Below are 22,278 nucleotides of genomic sequence, written 5' to 3'. Positions count from 1 at the left end.
TTGGCATCAAAGAAACTGAGCTTTGAAACCTAGTTTTGACTTGACCAACTGACTTAACCACTCTAAGCCTTAGTTACCTCATCTCAAAAGTGGAGATGATAGTATCTACTTCAAAAGGGTATTTTGCAGAATGAGATAAGGTACATAAAACTCAGCAGTGTCTGGCACATAATTGTGTTCAGTGAATTGTTTAAAAAAAAATGGAGAGAACTATGCATGCACTCACAAAGTCTTAAGTCCTTTCAAAGTTAGCCCGCTGTGAGCCTCAGCAAGAACATTCGAGCTTGGAGGTTAGAGCTAAGAACAGAGTTAATTCTGGGTCATGATCACTCATGACACAGCTTCAGTGAGCAGACAATTAAATACCTTTTGGTGATTGTTCTCAGTTGCTCACCTGTGTTCAACTCTTTGTGGCCCATGGACTGTAGCCCGCTAAGCTCCTCTGTCCTTACAGGCAAGAATCCTGGAGTGGGTTAGCGTTTCTTCCTCCAGGGTTGGATCCTCCCTTCAGACCTGGGGATGGAACCCGTACCTCTTATGTCTCCTGCATTGGCAGGCGGATTCTTTTCCACTAGCGCCACCTGGGAAGTCCTAGTGGTAACTGCTGCTGCTGTTAAGTCGCTGCAGTCGTGTCCGACTCTGTGCGACCCCATAGACAGCAGCCCACCAAGCTCCCCCGTCCCTGGGATTCTTCAGGCAAGAACACTGGAATGGGTTGCCATTTCCTTCTCCAGTGCGTGAAAGTGAAAAGTGAAAGTGAAGTTGCTCAGTCATGTCTGACTCTTAGCGACCCCATGGACCGCAGACTACCAGGCTTCTCCGTCCCTGAGATTCTCCTGAGCCAGCCTTAAATCCTTATAGAATACTGTTTAATGAAGTAAAAATAAATGTTGTTGACAGATCTAGCTACTTCTCTTTGTACTATGTTCCCTGTTTTACAGACTCCAAAACTTTCTCTTGTTAATTAAGGCTATATAAACCCTACTCACTCTTACTTTCTCATTAGCCACATTGAGTTGATTATAATCCTGAATAAGTATTGCTGACTTCAGGGGTATTAAAATCCTGCTGTGAATGGCCTCTAATCTAATTAAAAGATAGTCCTCATAGACTCATCAATCTTCGGCTTATCACTTCAGTGTCTTTACTTTCCCTTCCCTTGGCAAGGGTCGGGTCTTCGAGGCCTCTCAGCCTGAAGAATGGGCTGGCCTTGGCCCCAGCTCTCCTGCTGTCTGTTCAGCTGCACAGGAAAATGGATTAAGATTAAAAACAACATGACATGACCTTCGCTTTTTCCCAGATTGCTCTCTTGCCAAACCAAACTCCTAAGCACTAATATTCTTTTAACTGTTACTTGGCCCATATTTTATTATTTTAAAACTGGATAAATGTGTTTTACCACAAAAACAGAGAAACATTTGTTAAAACTTTGGTTGGTTTTTGAATCCTTAGAATATATCTTTGATCTGAATATAGAATTCCTATTTTAACTACTTTTTTAAAAAACCTTTATTAGGATCGCTTTGAAAATCAGAATAGAAAGAAACGGGTTTTTTTCCCCAATAGAGCATATTTTAATTTTAATACATAAAGTATTATGTATTATTTTAATACATAAAGCAAAACAGTGTTCTGTAGCCCACTTTCATGTCATGGTTATAAACATAGTCCCGGACCAGTCTGTTCGAGAAGCAATAGATTGTTTAATTTCATTGGCAAAGCATCACGCCTCTGCTTATAACTATAAATCCAGATCTCTTTTTAAGAAACAACTTCATGTCGGTTTAGTGAATGGTTCAATATCTACCTCTTGTCCAAAGCCAGCTAACAGGACTGACATTTGAGAGAATAACAAAAGGATCTCTCCTACCTTTCATCCTCACCTCTCAGGTTAGAGACCTCAGAGTTATGCACCTGGATTGTATCACCCTAATTACTTAGAGAAATACCATCGGAGAACTCTAGTTTAACTTTATGCCGTAAGCTTTTATTCACAATAATTTTAAAAACCATCTTTGTACTATATAAAACCATTATCAAAGGTATTACCTATTGAGTTGTTCATTGTCCGCTTTATAAAAAATAACCACAGAGAACATTCTTTTCAGAACCATCTAGGAAAACATCCTTGCTGGCTCACTAGTGTGGTTTTTTTAAAAAATATTTTATAGATAATAAAAAGCTTGGTAAACCTTTTTTTCTCCTCCTTCTTGACCCTAGGAAGCTCCAAACAAAATTGTGTGCTTAATTAATTTTTGATACACATACTCCTGTCCCCATTGACTTTACCTTCTTAGTTACTAGATTCCTGAGCTTTTTTGTTTGTTTACATGGCCTTATGATTTGTTTTACCTGTATATCATTAAAAACTGCCTGATTTCTTTTGAAAGTGAGATTATAATAATAAATACAAAAATTTTATTAAATACTCAAAATGTTGAGAATACTGTTTTTGGAGGAATGGATTCAGAAGACAATATGCCTGTTCAATTTTTTTTTTTTTTTTTAATCTATGATCAGAAAAATAGAGTATACACATACATACCATCCCTCATGACATATTTTATTACTTACCAGTAGGGGCTTTTTTTTAATATGACTATGGTAATGTTACTGTGGTTGAGCCTTACCTTCATTGAATTGGTTCTGTTTCTAATTCTAAAATTTATTACTTAGGCTTCCCCTGAGAGATCGACAAGAACTCAGCAAAAAGAATTTCAGACTTACATTTTGGATAGTGTGATGGATCATTTGCTTGCAGCTGATGTTTTACTGGGTAATATTATGTTATCTTCACTTTGTTAAAAAATACTGGTAATCATTCCCTTCTTTATTTAAACTCCAAGTATACCACTGTTTTAACTTCATCTTTTTCCTTCTTTCCTGTGCATTTTCGCATCGTATTGGTATTTTCCTTTGAACCTGGCCTTAATGATCAGCAACGGGGACTACTTAAGCTGCTTGTGCACTTTCGTACATTCAGAGGTGGCAGGAAGGGGACAAGGAAAGGGAAAAAAGTGTTTTTAAAACCATATTATGCGAACAGGCTCTATTTTTATAAATTAGCTAATACTTTTAAAAATTAACTTATTGTAGTATAGTTACAAACAAGCAAATTATAAATGTAGCACTCTGTGAATGACCACCCAGACAACATGCCTCTGTAAGAGCAATTGATGGAAAAGAGCTACCAGCACCCGCAGAAACTCCCCTCTTCCTTGACCCAATTACTAGTCTCTGAGTCACTGCCTCAACTTCTAAAATAGCAGATTCATTTCACCTCTCCTTGAACCTTATCCACACAGGATCACACAACATGTATTCTCTTTAGTCCAGCTTTTTACACTCAATTCTGTGTTCCTGAGATTTATCCACATAGTTGCATGTGGCAGGAGTCCATTCCTTTCTGTGTAATGTCCTTTTATGTGGATATATAAATTTATCCAATTTGTTGTTGATGGACATTCAGTAGTTTCTAGCTGGAGACAATTAGAAATAAAACTGCTGTCAATGTTCTTATAGGGGTCACGTGTCTGTATAATATTTAATATATAATCTGTTGAGCATATACCTCGGGTGGAATTATTGGGTCATGGGTATCTATGTTATTCTTTGGAATGGTTTTTAGGACATAAATTCAAAGCACATTAAAATGTGTTTCTGTCTCTATCTAGTTAAAACTATAAAACACAGTGGAACTAACATAAAACTGATAAAATTGAAAGGAGAAGGAAAAGTAATGATTTAGCATATTTGCTACTTGACTTTCTGGTGATTATATGAATCATAGAACCTCCATGCTATTACATTATCATTATCTTATAAAGTAAATTTGCCAAGAAAGTCTTTAATTTTGTCATAACATGCAACTCTCAAAGCATAGTGTCAAGTCAAACTTTTGTATTTGTTTTTATCATTTGGGAATCTTTGTATAGTATCAGTTTTACTACATAAAGACACACAATGAAAAGTTTTGCATCATGTAGTAATTTAGAGTTAGGCAGGAATAATAATTGCAATCAGTAAAAACTCCAAATTTCTAGAAAGGAGGGGCTTAAAGAGGTCATGCTCCATTGGAGGCGGAGCCAAAAGGATTAGCCTTGAGGCAGTATGTACACAGCAGGCACACTCAAGACGCTGGGGCAACTATGGAAGTGAAACAGTGCTGATAAGGATCATGGAGGGGGCAAAAGGTACCCCTTGGCACCACCACCACTGATTATTCCTAATTCCTCTGGACCTCTCTTCTGCCAAAATTACTTCGTTGTGCTTAAAGATATATTCAAAAAGAGACAGTTTAATGGTTTCCATTATCCTTTATTAGTTACACAGTATCAATTTACAGCTAATAAACTGACAATTTTTCTCTCAAAGGGGGACCATCTGTCAGAGTTTAAGTTGAAGAACTGTTTTCTTATCACAGACTGTCATAAGATAGAAAGTTCACAGTCTGCATCCATAACATTTTTATGCTGCAGAAAGTATCTCTTTCAACATTTATCATGACTTCTGGCCATGAACATCATTTTGTTTCAAGTGGTCCATAAGAGTTACGAGTCTTATTTCTGATTATAGTAGGTGTACTCATTTTTCCTTCGCCTGACTTGTTTAAGGGTCTGGTCGATATCCATTTTCTTAGACTTTTTTTTTTTTTTCCTGTTGGAATTTAGGAGAAGATGCATCTCTTCCTATCACCAGTGGAGGAAGCTACCAGGTATTGGTGAACAATGTGTTTTATTTCACACAACGTGTGGTGGACAAGCTTTGGCAAGGCATGTTCAACAAAGAATCTAAACTTCTTATAGATTTTATAATTCAACTAATTGCACAGGTAATCCATTGTTATATTAGCTGTCGAGTACATGTTTTCCTATTGCGAAACTTTTCCTCGGGTATCAAACTTGTTGGAAATAATTGTAACTAATAAGATAATGAATGTTGACATTTACTGTGAAGCTCAGCTTATTAAAAGTGAATAAAACTTTTGCATCATAACCATTTCCCCGTTACCTCCTGGCCTGGCATCCTCTTTCTCTCCAGCTGTGGGCTTCCCACTGTCTTCCCCACTGACATCACTCTTTCCTGCACTCATAGCTGGATAACTTCCCTTTGGTTTAAAGACCTTATGTTAACAGGATTTGATAGATTTTCATAGTATGATGAAAGGTTTACAGAGCATGAAGATTTGCTGTTAAAGGAGTATTCTCTTCTTGCAGTTGAATCATCACAAAGTCCATAGGAGCCCTGTTTCTTTGAAAATGTCATTTTACTGCCTGTCTGGGGTTCCTTTGCCTGGTTTGGCACAAGTGACAAATCTCATTCAACACACGATGTAGCAAGTAGGAAAGACCCTTGCCGTGTGTTGTTAGCACGTGGGGCAGAGGTTCTTTCATGTCACCCAAGAATTTAAGAATAAACTTGTATGTAAGTCAGAGAAAAGTTCTCAAGTAAGATGAAAGTATAACGTCAGACAGAGTTTTTACTAATGTTTTAGGTGATTTGTGTGTAATTTTGAGTAGATGCGGATCACCCCGACAGAACTTGTGGGAAGGACACGCTATCTGGCTGGCACCTCCTCGTGTTCTCAGGGAGGCTGCTTCACTCCCAGGAGGGCTGGCAGCTCTCCTCACCAGGAGGTTTATTTACACATAGCACTCATCTCCTGACATCACATTTATGTGTCTCTTGGGCTCAGAACCTAATAATAGCAAGTGCTTTGTATTTTTTGTTAATAACTCGGCACCCCAGTACTTAGCATGGCATCTGGTATGCAGTAAACCTAATAAATGTTCATGTGTGAATGATAAGCAGAGTTTGGGGGTTTGTTTTTGTTTTTTTCCATTTTGCTAAGTAAAGTATCTCTCATTTATCTAGTCAAAGAGGAGATCCCAGGGGTTGTCACTGGATGCGGTCTATCACTGCCTCAACAGGACCATCCTGTACCAGTTCTCCCGGGCGCACAAAACCGTCCCGCAGCAAGTAGCCCTGCTTGACTCCCTCAGGGTCCTGACTGTCAACAGGAACTTGATCCTGGGCCCTGGAAACCACGACCAAGAATTCATCAGCTGTCTGGCTCATTGCCTCATTAACCTGCATGTTGGGAGGTAACTTTTAGGTTCAGTTTAAACTGGTCTTTATTTTATTAATACTTTTTTGATGATAGCATTCCTTTTTTCTGTAATCTCAGTTTTACTTAAAATTTCATGAGAAGGTAAAAGACAAGTATTGAATTTTTGCAATGAGATAATGATTTTTTTTTGCTTTAATTTCATATATCTTTTCTTTTAGTTCATCACGTGCTATATATATTTTAAAAAGATTGTTTACTTTTAAAGTAAGTTAGATTCCCGCTGTCAGAGGTGAAGAGGAGTAAAAGGATAGGAATGCAGTAAATAAATGCAATATGGGTAAAATTAGTATTTTTCCATTGAATGTTTTGACGGATATCTCTTTGGTGTCTTCTGGGGGCCAGGCATTGAGTTAGGGACTGGGAAGAAATATGAGTAAGTCAGGTCCTGTGGCAGGTCTTGAAGCTCGCAGTCTAGGAGGGAGGACCAGTGAGTAAGCACAGCCAGTCAGACGTGCTAAGTGCTCTGCTAGAAGCGCGGTGCTCAGCGAGAAAGCATGTGACAGGTGGCCTCTGCCTGGGAGAGAGGAGGAAGTTAACTGTCCCAAGAAAATGAGGAAAAGTGATATCAGAACAAAGCGTTCACCTGTGTGATTTCCCAGAGGGCAAAAAGAAAACGGTGCATAGGAGACTGCACGTATTCCTGCTGCTGCTGGAGCACAGAGTAGTGACATAGAGATGGGAGAGAGCGCACAGACATATGAGGAAAATGCTCATAAATGAACTTTTTGTGATTTTTAGGTAAAAAATGTTAATAGTCATCAAAAAGCCTCTGAAATAGTATGCTCATCTTAATGCTGTAATTTAATTTAATTACATTTAGTCAAGTGGATTTGTGATATCACTCCTTAAAAATGACATTTCCATGATAAATTAGAAGTTCTGTTTTGTGAATCTGCCCAATGTCTGTCTGCCATTAATGGAACTTTGTGACAGAGCCAGCATTCACTTGTGTCTGCAGAGTAATAGTCATTACAGTTTGCAGCTACAATAATTTCCTTCATAGAACTTAAACTGCCTGGAATTTTCTAGCAATGTGGATGGATTTGGACTGGAAGCAGAAGCCCGCATGACTACATGGCATATTATGATCCCCTCGGACATTGAACCAGATGGTGGTTACAGCCAAGATATTAGTGAAGGTAATTATCTCAATTTCCCCCCCACACCTTTATCTCCACTCGTTTCTGATTTTTAACAGCTTATTAACCAGAAATGTATTAATACATCTTTTGTTACCCAAACATTATTGACCAGAGATGTTTCAGTATTCACTTACATAACAAATCACTGGCCACAGGCATTAGTTTCTGCAAAAATCCCCCGGTCGATAATGTGTTAGGATATAGCCAAAAAAACTAACTTTCAGAAACTGCCAACATTGACAATCTGTCTCCCCGTAGGGCACACCTGAGCATATACCAATACACCCACCAGCATACACTGACATGCTGGCTGTATATCTCCTTATGCTAGGATGGGTAGACCACTAACCACTGATAATGCTTGCCCTCCACATTTCAGAGTAACACTGGAAAACTTGGTGGTACATTTACACAAGTAGTAGCACAAACACTAAGTTGGTGTTTATCATTACGAGAGCCAGCTATTGGTAGTATTAGGCCAGTCCCAGTAGAGGCAAATATTGCTTGAGACAAGTTGTCAGCACTACCATTTTTATTCTTTCTTCCTCTCTTTTTAAATCTAGTTCTCCCACTGATTTTGTTAAGTTCCATGCACTGAAGTCTTCGAGTGGATTGATTTCTAATTTCCAACAATGTTCAGTTGAAAAGATTAGATAATTACAGGAGTGTTTGTCTCTCCAGCAATGTAGTGTGGTAGTTCTACATATGATTTTATCCTTTGTCCAGTTCTTATTCTGTCATTCATTTAAGCATTAATTTGTTCTGTTATTTCACAAAAATTTCTTGAATCCCAGTGATTGTTTTCTCCCAAGGAACTAACTCTAGAAAACTGGTTCCCAAAGTGAAGGCTCAAACTAGAAACATTGGCATCATTTGGGAACTTGTTGGAAAAGCAGATTCTCTGGTCTGACTCAGATCTGCTGAGTACGCAGTACTCAGATACTCTGGAAGGTGGAGACCAGCGATCTGTTTTAACAAACTCCCAAGTGGTCCTGCTGCTTGCCAAATATTGACTGATCTAGAGCAGTAGTCCAAAGTAAGATGGAATTTAGTAGTAAAAACTCTAAAAATGTTTATTATTTCTTTCCTTTTGCAAACTATTCAAGAACAGCTACCTTATTAGTGAGTGTACTTAAATATTGAATTGTCCAAAAAGTTTGTTCAGGTTTTCCATAGGATCGTATGGAAAAACCCAAAGGAAAGTTTTAGCCAACCCAATTTAGATCTAAAATTTACTTTTAAGTGAGGAGAATATTCTTCCCTTTCAATATAAGCTAGATAATAAAATGTATATGTAATTTCCAGTTTTATAAATTAAAATGCACTCCTTTTTCTTGAATAGAAAGTTACTTTAAATTTTCCAAGTAGCCAACCATGTTTTTGGTTATCTGAATAATCGTTTTCTTTCTTTCTTCTGTTTTTAACTGAGCTGGCTATAATGTGAAGCTCTTTTTTTTTTTTTTTTTTGGATGATTAATTGCTGTACATCTAAGTTGAAATTCTTAGATGTAAAACAATTTAAAAAATACTAACTACCTTTGTATTATTTTTGATCAGTTGCTGTTTTTCATTTCCTAGGGCGTCAGCTTCTCATAAAAGCTGTCAACAGAGTTTGGACGGAATTAATTCATAGTAAGAAACAAGTCTTGGAGGAGCTTTTCAAAGTCACTCTACCTGTGAATGAAAGAGGCCATGTGGACATAGCTATAGCAAGGCCACTCATCGAAGAAGCTAGTTTGAAGTGCTGGCAGAATCATCTGGGTAAGAATGTTTACAGATACCATGTGGCCAAAAGACTTACACATGACTATCCTATATGGGTGCCCTTTAGATATGAAATTAAAACTTTCCGCAAAGAATATTATGATGGCAGTAGAAATGAAAATCAATACAGGATAGCCCATTCTAGAATGATTATATTGTATCGGGCTTCCCTTGTGGCTCAGCTGGTAAAGAATCCACCTGCAATGCAGGAGAACTGGGTTTGATCCCTGAGTTAGGAAGATCCCCTGGAGAAGGGAAAGGCTACCCACTCCAGTATTCTGGCCTGGAGAATTCCATGGACTATACGGTCCATGGGGTTGCAGAGTTGGACACTACTAAGCACTTTCACAATGATTATGCTGAAATTAAGCTTTTCTTCTTAGATTTTTTTTTTTAATCTGAGATGTGTTATACATCAAGATATCTATGAGCTTGGTAGATAATATATTGCTCACAACTTTAGTATGGTCACCATCTTGGCTACGACTCCATACCCCTTATTTGTAATTCTAAAGTGCGAAAACCCTAAAAATCCAAAATGTTATTATTGATTTGATGCCAGAACTCACTTGGTGGCAAAACCTAACCTATCTTTGTTTATCCTACTAGGCATGAATATTCATACATTTTGTTGCAGAAATATTAATTATTATTTTATTCATTATGGTTTATTACTCTAGATCCTCAGATGGTATTGTATAACATATAGTATACATACCGTATCACCTTTTAAAATCCCAAACTTTTTAAATTCCAAAGTATACACAACACCATAGACTTTAGGTAGGGCATTGTGAATTGTTATTAACATAGAAATTGATGACAGGTAAAATAAATTTGCATAGCATTGCAGAGCTATGAGGTTTCACCCAAATGTGAGTCCAGCCAGTACAATAATTACTAAGCAGCTATCCTTACACAAGATAAGTAGATGTTGTATCTAAGACAGCATTTACAGATGCTTTTGATAACTACAGAAATGTGCTTTGTAACTATGATGAGAAACTATTAAAAGTAAGGCAAGTAAATATGTGGAAAAACTGTAAAATACTCTTAATTTTAATTCTGTAGCCCATGAAAAGAAGTGCATAAGTCGAGGAGAAGCTTTAGTGCCCACCACACAATCCAAATTGTCCCGTGTCAGCAGTGGCTTTGGTCTTTCCAAGTTAACGGGATCAAGAAGGAATCGAAAGGAAAGTGGGCTTCATAAACACAGCCTTTCCACTCAGGTACATCGTTTAGTTTTATTAATGATATTAGAACTTTGTATTTCAAGGTTTAGTTACAGTGTTTTATATAATACACTTAACACATTCAAGCATATGATTTGAATCGACTCTCAGTATTTTTGCTTTTGGACAGATAACTCTGGTTATAGGGTCTTCTCCCATTTTATTATGATACAGTTGCACTATGAATGTTGTGTATTTGATCCATGTCATGAATGAATATAAGATGAGATTCAGATATTGATATATGATCAGACTATAGTTTTTTCCCAGTTTTTTCAAGCATTCAATACTTCTGTTATAAATAGTTATATAATTTTAAATCAATAACAAAATGACTTTTTAAATAATTTTATTAGACACACCAATTTTTTGATTTTTTTTTTAACTCCTCCACTCCCAGCATTAATTTCTTCCTCATCATACTCTCTTTGCCATCTCAGAATCTCAGTGGCAGCCGTGAAAAGCATCTGGGAGAAACCATGTGTATGAGTCATTCCATGTGTCTGGTCGGGCTCCCTAGCAAGCGCCTTCTGAGAGAGAGTTTAGTGTGCAGGCTGCTTATTAGGGGTGCCCTTGATATTTGTGGTAGGAAGAAAAACAAAGCAGGACTGGTTATGGGGAAATGTCAGGGTACAGTGCAGGTCTGGTGACAGACCAGGTAGCCCCAAGTGGAGCCTTGGTACCAAAATGACCTGGCGGAGTTAACTTGTACTGAGCTGAAATGGCTCAGCCCGCTTGCCCCCAAGTCAGGCAGTGATTGTGGGGTACACCGCAGCTCTCTGCAGCTGAGATGATCCCTGAAGTACGGACAGCACACCCAGAAGCTGTGGCAGTGAGCCCTTCCTTGAAGGGGCAGTAGGGGTTGGGGTGTTGGGGTCTTAAGTCCATCACATAAGCCTCCATCAGATTCATCAGATAATTCATCCTTCACAGTTTTTTTGTGGGATATCTGGGATGTTGTTGTGATGGCTTTAATAGAATTTTAACTAACTGCCTTATCTCAAGGCTAGTTAACATTTTCTTTTTCAGAAAATCCATGAAATAAGACTCTTTTTCCACCCATTATTAGGAGATTTCTCAGTGGATGTTTACACACATCGCTGTTGTTCGTGACTTGGTAGACACACAATATAAGGAATATCAGGAGGTAAGAGTCAAAACCATAATAATGGTTTGTTTTGCATTTTTCACGTGAGAAAAGACTGTTCCCCTTTTTATGTTCCTACTCCTTTTAAGAGTAAGTTGCTGAACTGCATTCATCATCAAAGGTGATGCTTTTAGTTATTCCTGGCAGCAGCTACTTTGGCCATCGGTTTTAGGACAGAAACAGTGGAACATCCTTTGGACAAAGTGCATCAAAAACTGACAGGCTGGAGATCAGCACAGCTGAACCCTAACAACATTCATGACCATCATATTTCATATGTTTGTTCCTGATAAAAATTAAACTGTCAGAAGATCCCTCTTTCAGACTTAATACAGGGATCATCAACATGCACATCAAAGTCTCTGAGAAGTCTCTTGAAATTCTAAAAAATTAAAACATAAAAAGTTTTTTTTTTATTATTGTAAGTGCTTGGTAATTTTGTCATTAAAAACTTCAGTGAAATATTCTTGATTAATTCATAATTACTTGACAACTTATTCTAAGTATTTTATTTCCATGGCAGCTAAATTGTATGCATTAAGGATTTCTGAATGATAAGCTGCTAATATTTTATGGGCATGATACTAGATACTTAGTTATTCCAGGTGATTTCCTCCTGTCAGGAACACATGAGTACTATTATGGTATCATATAACATCAAGATGACTTCTTCAATAACCATTAGCGTTAGTTATATAAAGAGATCTTTATTCCTAGACTTTAAAACTATATGCTTATATTTCATGAATCTTAGATAAGTTAGTCCTAAGCATCTACTGTTGAAATGTTACACACTTAGGCATTTGACAATAGCAAGAAGTTACTCCACAAGTCATAAGTTTCCCTTGTAGTAAGTTGATTTGAATCTCTCCCAGTAGCCAAGTAAAAATGATTTTCCTTTTCTTTTTATATAAATGTTAAGTTCCCTATCAGAACTGCATGTGTATATTCTTTACCTAAAAGTACCGGAAATGTTACGGAGATCAGCAGGTATCTTAGTGTGTTGGCAGTATTTTTTGACCTGGCTTTGTAGATTTTCTTTTATTCTTGTTCTGGTAACTGCTTTACAATCTGGGGTGGGGAAGGGGATTGAGCCTTAAACTCATGTCTTTTTTTATCTCTCACTGAACAAGCCATTACATTTTACTTTCATAAATAATATTGCCATCTTCCCTGTGTCTTGAGTTACAAGTTTCTCCTACACTCTGGTCGAGTGTACTGTACAGGCTGCCCTGTACACACCTTCTACGGAACTTGGCGCTAAAATAATCCCCTTGGGCCATGACTAAAACCCCACCTTCTCACAAAATAGCTTATTTCAGCCATAAATAAGTGTAATTTTACTTTTATGATATTGACTGAAATGGCATGGAATTGAGTTCTGTTACCAAATACTAACTTGGTTTTAAGCTGTGTATAGACTTTTAACTGTTGCTCCTGCTTTTGCTTGAACACCAACCTGGACTCCCCTCCACCCCTACTCCCTTAGCGTCAGCAAAATGCCCTGAAGTACGTGACGGAAGAGTGGTGCCAGATCGAGTACGAGCTGCTGCGGGAGCGGGGGCTCTGGGGCCCCCCCATTGGTTCCCATCTCGACAAGTGGATGTTGGAGATGACAGAGGGGCCCTGCAGAATGAGGAAAAAAATGGTGCGAAATGATATGTTTTATAACCATTATCCTTACGTGCCAGAAACGGAGCAGGAAACCAACGTGGCGGTGAGTGCTCAAAAGTCAGTGTTTGTCATGGCGGTCTTAAGTTGCCCTTCTTTTTTTGCAAGCATTTTCTCTTATTAGATCAGTTATGTAAAATACCTGATCTAGAGAATTCGATTTACTGTATTTCGTTGGCACTGTCAAGATGGTGGCAATGGAATGAAAAGACAAGCAGGGAGATAGCACAGTGAAGCAGCTTAGGTTGGAGACCCTGAGCTGCCCACTCAGTAGCTGATAACCTAGTATCAGCCACTTGAACCCTAGGTTCTACTTTCTTCACTCCTAAAATGGAGAAAAATAGCAGTTCCATCTTAGAAGCCATTAGAAGGATAAAGTGATTAAAATTAGTCAAGTACTCAGAATAGTGTCTAGCACAGAATAAGCACTATCTGACTGTTAAGTAAATAAAATAACACGGCCACTAAGCAGTACTCTGAAGAAATGCAGAGCGCAGTTAAAGAAAAATAGTAGCCCAAGTGTCTAGATCATCCCAGTTATGTTGAGAAGCTTCATCACAGGTTCCACCGGTATAAAACAGACAGCATTTGCCCTTAAGTTCCTTTTTATTCAGACAAGTTGCCCTTCCTAAAGCCTTCATTCAGATTTTTGCACTGACCAGAAAAATGTTGTCTATAAACTGATCTTGATTTAAGAATCATGCTTTTTTTTAAAAAAAAAAAAAAAACGTTTGGGGAAATGCCATCTTCCCCAGTAAAGTCACTGCAAATTTAGGAAGAGAAACCCCTACACAGTTTAAGTACTTTCACATTCTTGACTCAAACATGATTCTCTCAACAATGGAAGAAACCAAGATTTATAAAAAAGACTCGGCGCATGAGTCTTCTAGTGAGAAGATGGTGTAACATGAGACAACTTGGATTGCTCCAGTGCCTCTTTTTTTTCTCAACCAAAACCCTGGCTTCATTTATCTTGTGCTAATTGACTCCACTTTGTCCTGTTGCTACTTAGAATATCATAGATCTTAGACCTGCTAATATATAGTTGTTTACAGTTATTTAAAGATTGCTTCCTAAAGTTTATTTTTCTTAAAGCTATTTCATTCTGTCAAAAATGCCATGCTTTGTAAATTTTAACTTAAAGCACTATAATTTCTCATACTAGTGCACTCTATGGAAAAAAAAAATCCACCCAAATTTTTGCAGCCTTCTAATAGCACCTACTTTTGTCAGAGCAGACTAGCAGTACAGTCTCTGATTATTCACCCATTTTTCCCAAGTAAATAATTGAATAAGAATTTAAGCTTGTAGCAGTTTGATAAAATATGTTTTTATGAAGTCAACACTTATTCAAATTGAATACATTTAAGAATATGAAAATAGAAGATGAATGTGCTCTCTTAAATATGAGATCATTCACTATATAACTGATATATATATATATATCACTATATATATAAAGTACATATAACTATATGTACTTTTTGGGTTACATAACCATAGGTTTTTGGGGTTTTTTTTTAACCATGTGTACTCCATTGCTTCTTATAACAGTGTCATTTGTTTTACAAAAGTATTTTCGAAAATTTTTATCAGAGTATAGTTAATTTACAGTGTAGTTAGTTTCAGCTGTACAACAAAGTGATTTAGTTATACATATAAATATATCTCTTCTCTTTTTAGATTCTTTTCCCGTACAGGCCATTACAGAGTATTGAGTAGAGTCCCTGTGCTATACAAGGAACTCTATACCTGCTATACGGCAGGTCCTTACCAGTTATCTGTTTTATATGTAGTAGTGTGCAGGAGACCTGGGTTCAGTCCCTGGGTTGGGACGATCTCCTGGAGAAGGAAATGGCAACCCACTCCACTACCCTCACGTGGAAAATCCCATGGACGGAGGATCCTGGTAGGCTACGGTCCATGGGGTCGCAAAGAGTCAGACACGACTGAGCCACTTGAGTTTCAGTGTGTATATGTCGATCCCAATCTTCAATTTATCCCTTGCCCCCTCCTTACCTCCCAAAACCTTAAGTTACAAAAGTGTGTTTGAAGTTCTATATCAGATTAAAACATAATAACCTATTCAGAGTTCACACTTACAACCTTAATATTATTAGCATTTTACTTTATCAAAGGAGTTCATCAGCCTGTGAAATCTATAAACAGTCTCAGAAATAAGTGTGCACTATATGGAGCTTTTTTCTACCCCCACAAATGGGTTACATATTGCAAAATACAAGGCAGTTGAGAAATGTTAGAGATACATTTACAAAAAAGGAAAAACCAGGTGGGAAGGGGAGACGATTACAGATTGAGGGATTCATGCTGCTTTAGTTCATGTAGAGTCAGGGTTAATCTGCTATGATAAAATTTTCCGAATGAATAATGATTTTGGTGGTGCTAGTTCAAAATCTGTAAACTTGAAACGCCATTAAATGTCCACTTTTTTTATGGAATATGCCATCTGGCAATATTGACATCAAGGAAAATTCCAAAAAGTAGAAGCAAATGCCATTTCACTAACTTCTATTGTAAAATAAAAAAGAGCAGGGACTTCCTAGTGGTCCAGCGGCTAAGACTCTTCACTCCCACTGCAGGGGGCCAGGGTTCAATCCCTGGTTAGGGAACTAGATTCCCACATGCCACAACTAAGAGTATGCATGCCACAACTGAAAGAGATCCCACATGCTGCAGCGAATACCTGGCACAGGTAAATAAATGATAAATATTAAAGAGAGAGCGCACAGATACTTACCAGGCACAGTGAGCTTGGTGCTCTGCAGAGCATTTGCTTATAATTTCAGGACCCTCTGAAGTATAGTTATGTTATTATCCCAATTTCACAGATGAGAAATAGAAGCCTAGAAAATTAAGGAATTTCTTCTAGGTAGCAGGGCAAAATATAATACTAAGTAGCAGAGCAAGATATAATAACTATAGGTTGATAATTCCTCAGAAGTTGAATCAGTCTTAAAAAAAGATTCCAATCTCTGGTGGTTTTGAGACATTATCAACAGCCAGTGAATTTCTTTCAGAGAGAAACCATATACTAGATGTTTTTTTTTCTCTTTTTTTATTTTCAAAGAATTTTTTTGATGTGAACCATTTTTTTAAAGTTTTTGTTGAAATTGCTACAACATTGCCTACATGTTGTGTTTAGGCTTTTTGGGGGGGATGGGGGGGGCCACAAGTCATACGGGATCTTAGCTCCCAAGCTGGTGATGGGACTTGCACCGCCTGCACTAGAGGGCTAAGTCCCAACCACTGGACCACCAGGAAAGCCCCATATATTAGGTTTTTTCTCTCTAATGCTGAAGCGTATATAGAGCTTACTAAGTGTTCAATGAATGGACTTGTCAGCGCTCTTTTTTCCTAAATTAGAATTTATCCATTGCTTCCCATTCAGTATTCTTATAGAATTTTCCTAATTATTCTTGCACTACAAAGGGCTTTTCAAATTTTATGGGGTGTAAAGTTTCTGTAACTTGGGGAGACTCTATAATAAAAAGAGTATGGCATTATGAATAAAAAATTGCTAGAGCCTCTCTTGCAGGGCTTTGAAAGGAACTCATGGGAAGTGAGGACTGTTGAGATATAAGCTTTATCAGTTTCATAGTAAATCCTCCTCTACTCTGAACCATTTTGAATATTGCCTCCCAGAATCAGAGACCAGTCACGTCTTTCCTTTACGCTTGTGGAAATGCGCCCTTCTCCTTGTACCTATCTTTATAAAATACAGGCAGTACTTTTCGCAACCTAAGAGGTATTTCAGGTATAACAGGTACTAAAAATTGCTTTTGAAGCCTCTTGAGAGGTATAATAGGTTCTGCCTGGAGTAAGGACAAATGATTTGATCCTCACCTTATTTATTAAAAAGAATCATTGTTTTAAGTAACATTTAACTCTTTAGTCCTGTTGCTTAAGGTGAACATATAGTGATGATTTCAAAGTTATTTCTTGTTTTAAAATCTTTGATGTGTTAGAAATAATCAAGTGATTATTTGATTATTTCTTTGGTCATTATTTCTTAAACCTGGCAAATGCTACATACTGTGTTAAAAAGTAGCTTATCTTTATTTTTAAGTTAGATGTTTGTTTGTAGAATGTAGAGAATATTTTAGTGTTTCATTTGCCACAGGATTAAAAGCTTTGAAGTTTTATCAACTAAAATTATTTTAATGAGAACAAAAATTAATTTTGTCCTGAGAAAAGTTATGTACATGTGGAAAATTTTCTAATTGCACTTAAAAGTAATTTATCCCCTTTGCACAGGGACTTTTCTTGGAGGGTCGATTTCAAATCTAAAATAGCTGTACTGATTTGTATTGTAATTCTGTATTTTAAGTGGTAATATTATTTATAAATATTAAGATGTGAGCCTGGGAAATGATGCAAATATAAAACCTGGTGGTTTTTAAGCAGCTAGCTTCTCTGAATCCTGAGAAAGGAGAATAAAATTCCAAACTTTGCCACTTAAAAATTATATTTAAGTACTAAAACCAGGTTTTAATTCTGCAAGCCCCTTATTTTCACAGAATAATAGTCTCAAACAAATTTACTATTCTTTGCAAATATTATTGGGATAAAACCCTCACTGTTTCCCTTTAATGTTGAGCTGCTCAGGGCAGAAGGGTAAACAACTCACCTAAGTTCCTTTTCTTGTAATTAAGTGAGTCTCCTGTGGCTTCCTCTGCATATTTTTATATGCTATGTATGAACTAAGCAGCTCAGGAAATTCCATTGCCAACAACAGAGAAAACTTAGAAGTAAAGGAATTATAAAATTATTCACTAGAAATTCTGACATTGAAAAATTTAAATTTCTGTATAAACATAGTTATAATAATAATTTATAAATTTTTTAAATTAAATAGAACTATGATATATGAAAATTATTAGTATACATATACCTTTGATGCTGAACACTGTAGCTTTTAGTAAAATAAGAACCTCAGTTAGTGGCTCAGTGAGCAAATGTGTATTAAACCAGCACTCCATCATATGCTCCAGGGAATATACCATCGTGTACATGTCAGGCCCTGCCCACATTCTAATTGGGGATATATAGTGAACATCAGAATTGGGTTTGACAATAGCAGTTGGCCCATTTTGCTATATTGGTTTATCACACGTCTGTCCAGTGGTCTGTCTTGTTTTATTTTTTAGTTAATTTCAAAATGAGTTGGAGAAATCAGTACCCTTCACCCCTAAACACTTCCACATATATAGCAATGGAGTTCAGTATTTGTTCAGAATTCTTTTTTTATTGACATGAATTTTACATATATTGAAATATATAAATCCTAAGTATACCATTCAGTGAGTCTCAACAAATGTGTAGTAATACTCATGTAACCCAAACCTTTACCACGATTGAGATTGATGTGTGTTTTAAAGATTATCTGTCAATGTAAGATATGCTTTTAAAAGTTCTCTTTTAAGGAGAGATGTTTATTAAACCATATTAAGTACTTGAAAGTATGCCCAATAGTTCCGTGTTTGTTTTGCCAGGGGAAGCAAACATTTATGAAAGCATTTTGCCTGCTCATATTTACTGTAAGGCCAGGTACTGGAAGTCATCTCCAAATACAAACTGTGAAAAGAAGAACTGAAAGGTTGCTTAGGTGTGTTATTGTCTGTCTGTAGCTATCCGTTTGTATGTTTACATGCACAGGCCACACGCTGCAGCTCAACAGATACTGCCTTCTTATTACTCAATTTCATTCTGAGAATAAAATATAAAGCAGCTACCTTATTGTTTAAAAAGTAGTGTTTAGAGAAACTTTTGGTTTGGAGGCTGATAATCCAAGCTTCCTTCCACTTTCAGCCTCTCTCGGATCTCAGCTATGAAGGCTGCAAAGGAAGTAGGTCCTCTGGCTTTTAGGGGAAGATGTTTTTTCACTAACAAGCACTTAGTGATTTCTGTGGTTTGGGATATTGTAGATAGCAGTTCAAACCAGTCGCTTCTGTTGCAAAACAGATCGAGAGATAAGCACAGTAAAAGTTAGGTGCAAGATATAAATAATAGCTAGAACTAGGTTCTGTTATCCAATTTTCTCTATTTTTCCTTTGAAGCCATGTAGAGAGTTGTCTATAAACTGTCCATGACACTGGCAGCCTGGCTCAAGTTTTGTCTGTGTGACTTTGAAGTGTGTCTTGTTCAGTAACCCTGAGAATTTTAGCAGTTATGTTTTACTTTAAAACTGCTTTTGATAATTGAGAAAATAATCACAAGATGCTAAGTGATTATTTCAAGCAGCTTAGGATATCATATTAATTTTGTGTGAGTACATCTTCCATATTTCATACAGTCCTCAAGAGTATTTTATTTTTGTGTTGTTGTTATTTTTTTCTGATGTGTCTATACTTAATACCCTGTTTTCAGTCTGAGATCCCAAGTAAACAGCCTGAGACACCTGATGATATCATTCCTCAAAAGGTAAACCACAAAATACCATAAAAGAATGCAAAATACTTACAGTTTTTTTTTTTAATTTCTTTGTTTTGGTTTTGTTTTATTTTATATTAGTGCATGGTAGACTAGACTAACCTAAAGGGATAACTTTCAATGTGCTATTTCTGTAAGTTCCGTAGAGTTGAAAAAAATGAATTTCATTCCTGCTGAGAGATGTTCTCGTCTCTCTTGCTTTGTTCCAGTTAGCTTTCTAGGATCCCTATGCACCTCACTAACAGGCTGAATACCCATCGCTCTCACCGTGAGAAGTGTACCGCTTCACACATAAACTAACAAGTCCCAAGGCATGTTAGTAATGGGCAGCCTGAAACCACCAAGTTTGTTTTCAATTTCTCATTTAATTCTTCTAGATACTAAACAATATATATTTTGAGAATGCAGTGTATTCTCTTTTTAAATTACTTTTTCAATCAGAAGGAACTAAATGGAAACTAAATGTATGATCACTTTTTAAGTACAATTTGATTTTAATTTAAATTTATATAATTGTTTTCTTTTTGCAGGAAGATTCAATACATAAGCAGTAGAAAAAAAAAAAAAAAGGCAGAACTTTTGCATCACAGAAATTTACCTCAAAATATCTGGGGGAGAATCCTTTTAGTTCCAAATCAGATATGAAGTCAGTATCCAAGAAGATGTTGTCCCACATCTGTTAATTCATTGTCTTGCCCATCACTAACTATGCTTTCATCTTTTTAAAAATGAACAATTTTGAGTTGAAGATAATTGTTAAATCTTGTGTAGAGAATTGTTATAATACAAAATTAACTACCCTGCTTTCATTTCAAAAAATACTACAATATTATTAATTCATAAGATTCACCCTTCCATAATTATAATATTATTTCACATCATTTCAATACTTCTGTGTTACATAGTCCAGTTTTCATTTGCTGCATATCATTCATCAGTTAGCTTGCAGCTCTCTTCATACTAAGTCTATACCTGAAGTTAAGGGTAACGGTGGCTTGAGTTAGGTATCTTTTCACCTCAAAATTGGTTCAGTATTTTAGTCTAAATATTTCATCCAATTGGACACTTTTTTCCATTTTACTTTGAAATCATTTTTAAAAGAGTTTTACTTAAAATAAGCATTTTTGTAGATAATACATATTAACTATTTGATGGCAAGTTAGGCTATAGAATATTTTCAATTAGATATTCTTATTAATGGGGAAGGAAAGTAATGTTTAGAAAGAGAAGGTCTTTAAGCGTGTTTCAAACTCTTTATCTTTTTCATAATTGTTAATTCAAAGTCTGGGTCATTCTGGTCAAGGAACATATAAACTTTTCCCTTTGGTCTTACATTTTTATAGGAAATTTTAAACCTTAATTTCTCATTGTATGTTGTTTTAAGAAAAAAGTTTGGGTCAACTGGAAAACCTGTTTTTTAAGATAAATATTAATTATTCTGAAAAGAAAATGTTCTGTATTAAACACCAAAAAGTTAAATCTCTTCTGATGTTTCTGGGTAATTAATTTCTTCTTCAAAATGGACTTATGTATGTTCTTGATACACTCATTTAGTTATTAAGTTTCTGGATCATAGTCTTTTATACAACAAACAACAGGGTTGTTTTAGCAAATTAGAGACAGAAGCTGGAGTAGCAGGTGAACCAGATGGTCTCATCTGGCCTGAAGCCAGTGAATTCCATGTGGAGTCAGGACTCTGGAGGGTTGGACCATTCCCAGTGTTACAGTGAGACATGGGAATACCAGGAGGAAAAGGGCAGTTCTGGCTTTCTACCTCCAAGTATCTGTAGTACACACACAGGTAGTTCCTACCAAAGGGATGGCCCTTTAGGCCTAAGCTGTTTACTTGGGGCAGAAGCAAAATTCCAGGCTCTCCACAAACCAGACATCCCCTTACAACATGATGCTTTCTGACACTGGGTGTTCTCTCTGCTGTACCACTGCATCAGGAAGACTGTGCTATACTAACATGGAAACATTTGGCAAAAGATGATGTATTTCTTCTTTTGGAAAGGTCAAAACTGCTAATATTGTTGTTTCATATATGTCTTCTAAAAGTCAGTGCAATTTAAAAAGAGAGAAACCTAACCCAAAAGCCTGTGCTTTTACTATGTACAGTCTATTAATTCTTGAAGATGAATTAGCTGAGCACTTTCCTTTTGCTGTTCCATAGAAACCTGCTCGATACAGAAGAGCCATAAGTTATGACAGTAAAGAATACTACATGCGACTAGCCTCCGGCAACCCAGCCATTGTGCAGGATGCCATCGTAGAGAGCTCCGAAGGAGAAGCTGCTCAGCAAGAACCAGAACATGGTGAAGACACGATTGCTAAAGTCAAAGGTCAGCAGCCTTCCTCTCTGACTTTAATTAAAATCACTTGGGAGCATTCCTTCTATTTCAATTCATGTGGAAAATATTAGCAACTATAAACAGTAGGAAGACCCTCCTGGAGAAGGACATGGCTACCCACTCCAGTATTCTTGCCTGGAGGATTCCACGGACAGAGAAGCCTGTCAGGTTATAGTCCATGGGGTCACAAAGAGTTGGATATGACTGAGCGACTATTTATATATAATAAACAGTAAGGCCAACCTTAAAAGTATCTATGCATATTTTAGTGTATCAACCTTCTTAAAGATGGATTTCTATATCAGAACTAAAGAGACTGGCTCTTCTTTATAGCCTACAGATGAATGTCATGTACCCATTGGCTTGATTTTTTTTTTTTTTTCACTGTATC

The 22,278-nt window shown here is 36.8% G+C and overlaps 1 protein-coding gene across 22 annotated transcripts in view; it reads left to right on the top strand.

Moving 5' to 3' along the window:
- Positions 1-22,278, top strand: part of WDFY3 (WD repeat and FYVE domain containing 3) — a 281,234-nt gene that overhangs the window by 206,641 nt on the left and 52,315 nt on the right. For 17 of the 22 annotated variants that reach the window (XM_060417370.1, XM_060417369.1, XM_060417383.1 and 14 more), the window contains 10 exons: positions 2,677-2,776; positions 4,671-4,831; positions 5,875-6,104; positions 7,160-7,269; positions 8,851-9,033; positions 10,108-10,265; positions 11,338-11,415; positions 12,905-13,132; positions 19,474-19,527; positions 21,710-21,878. In XM_060417370.1, the coding sequence (XP_060273353.1) occupies positions 2,677-2,776; positions 4,671-4,831; positions 5,875-6,104; positions 7,160-7,269; positions 8,851-9,033; positions 10,108-10,265; positions 11,338-11,415; positions 12,905-13,132; positions 19,474-19,527; positions 21,710-21,878 (1,471 nt within the window). The remainder of the gene's footprint in view (positions 1-2,676; positions 2,777-4,670; positions 4,832-5,874; positions 6,105-7,159; positions 7,270-8,850; positions 9,034-10,107; positions 10,266-11,337; positions 11,416-12,904; positions 13,133-19,473; positions 19,528-21,709; positions 21,879-22,278) is intronic. The other 5 variants (XM_060417380.1, XM_060417387.1, XM_060417382.1 and 2 more) reach the window with 1 other exon arrangement.

Source organism: Ovis aries, chromosome 6, assembly GCF_016772045.2.
Source record: "Ovis aries strain OAR_USU_Benz2616 breed Rambouillet chromosome 6, ARS-UI_Ramb_v3.0, whole genome shotgun sequence".
NCBI lineage: Eukaryota > Metazoa > Chordata > Mammalia > Artiodactyla > Bovidae > Ovis > Ovis aries.
This window is presented reverse-complemented; position numbering and strand designations above follow the sequence as displayed.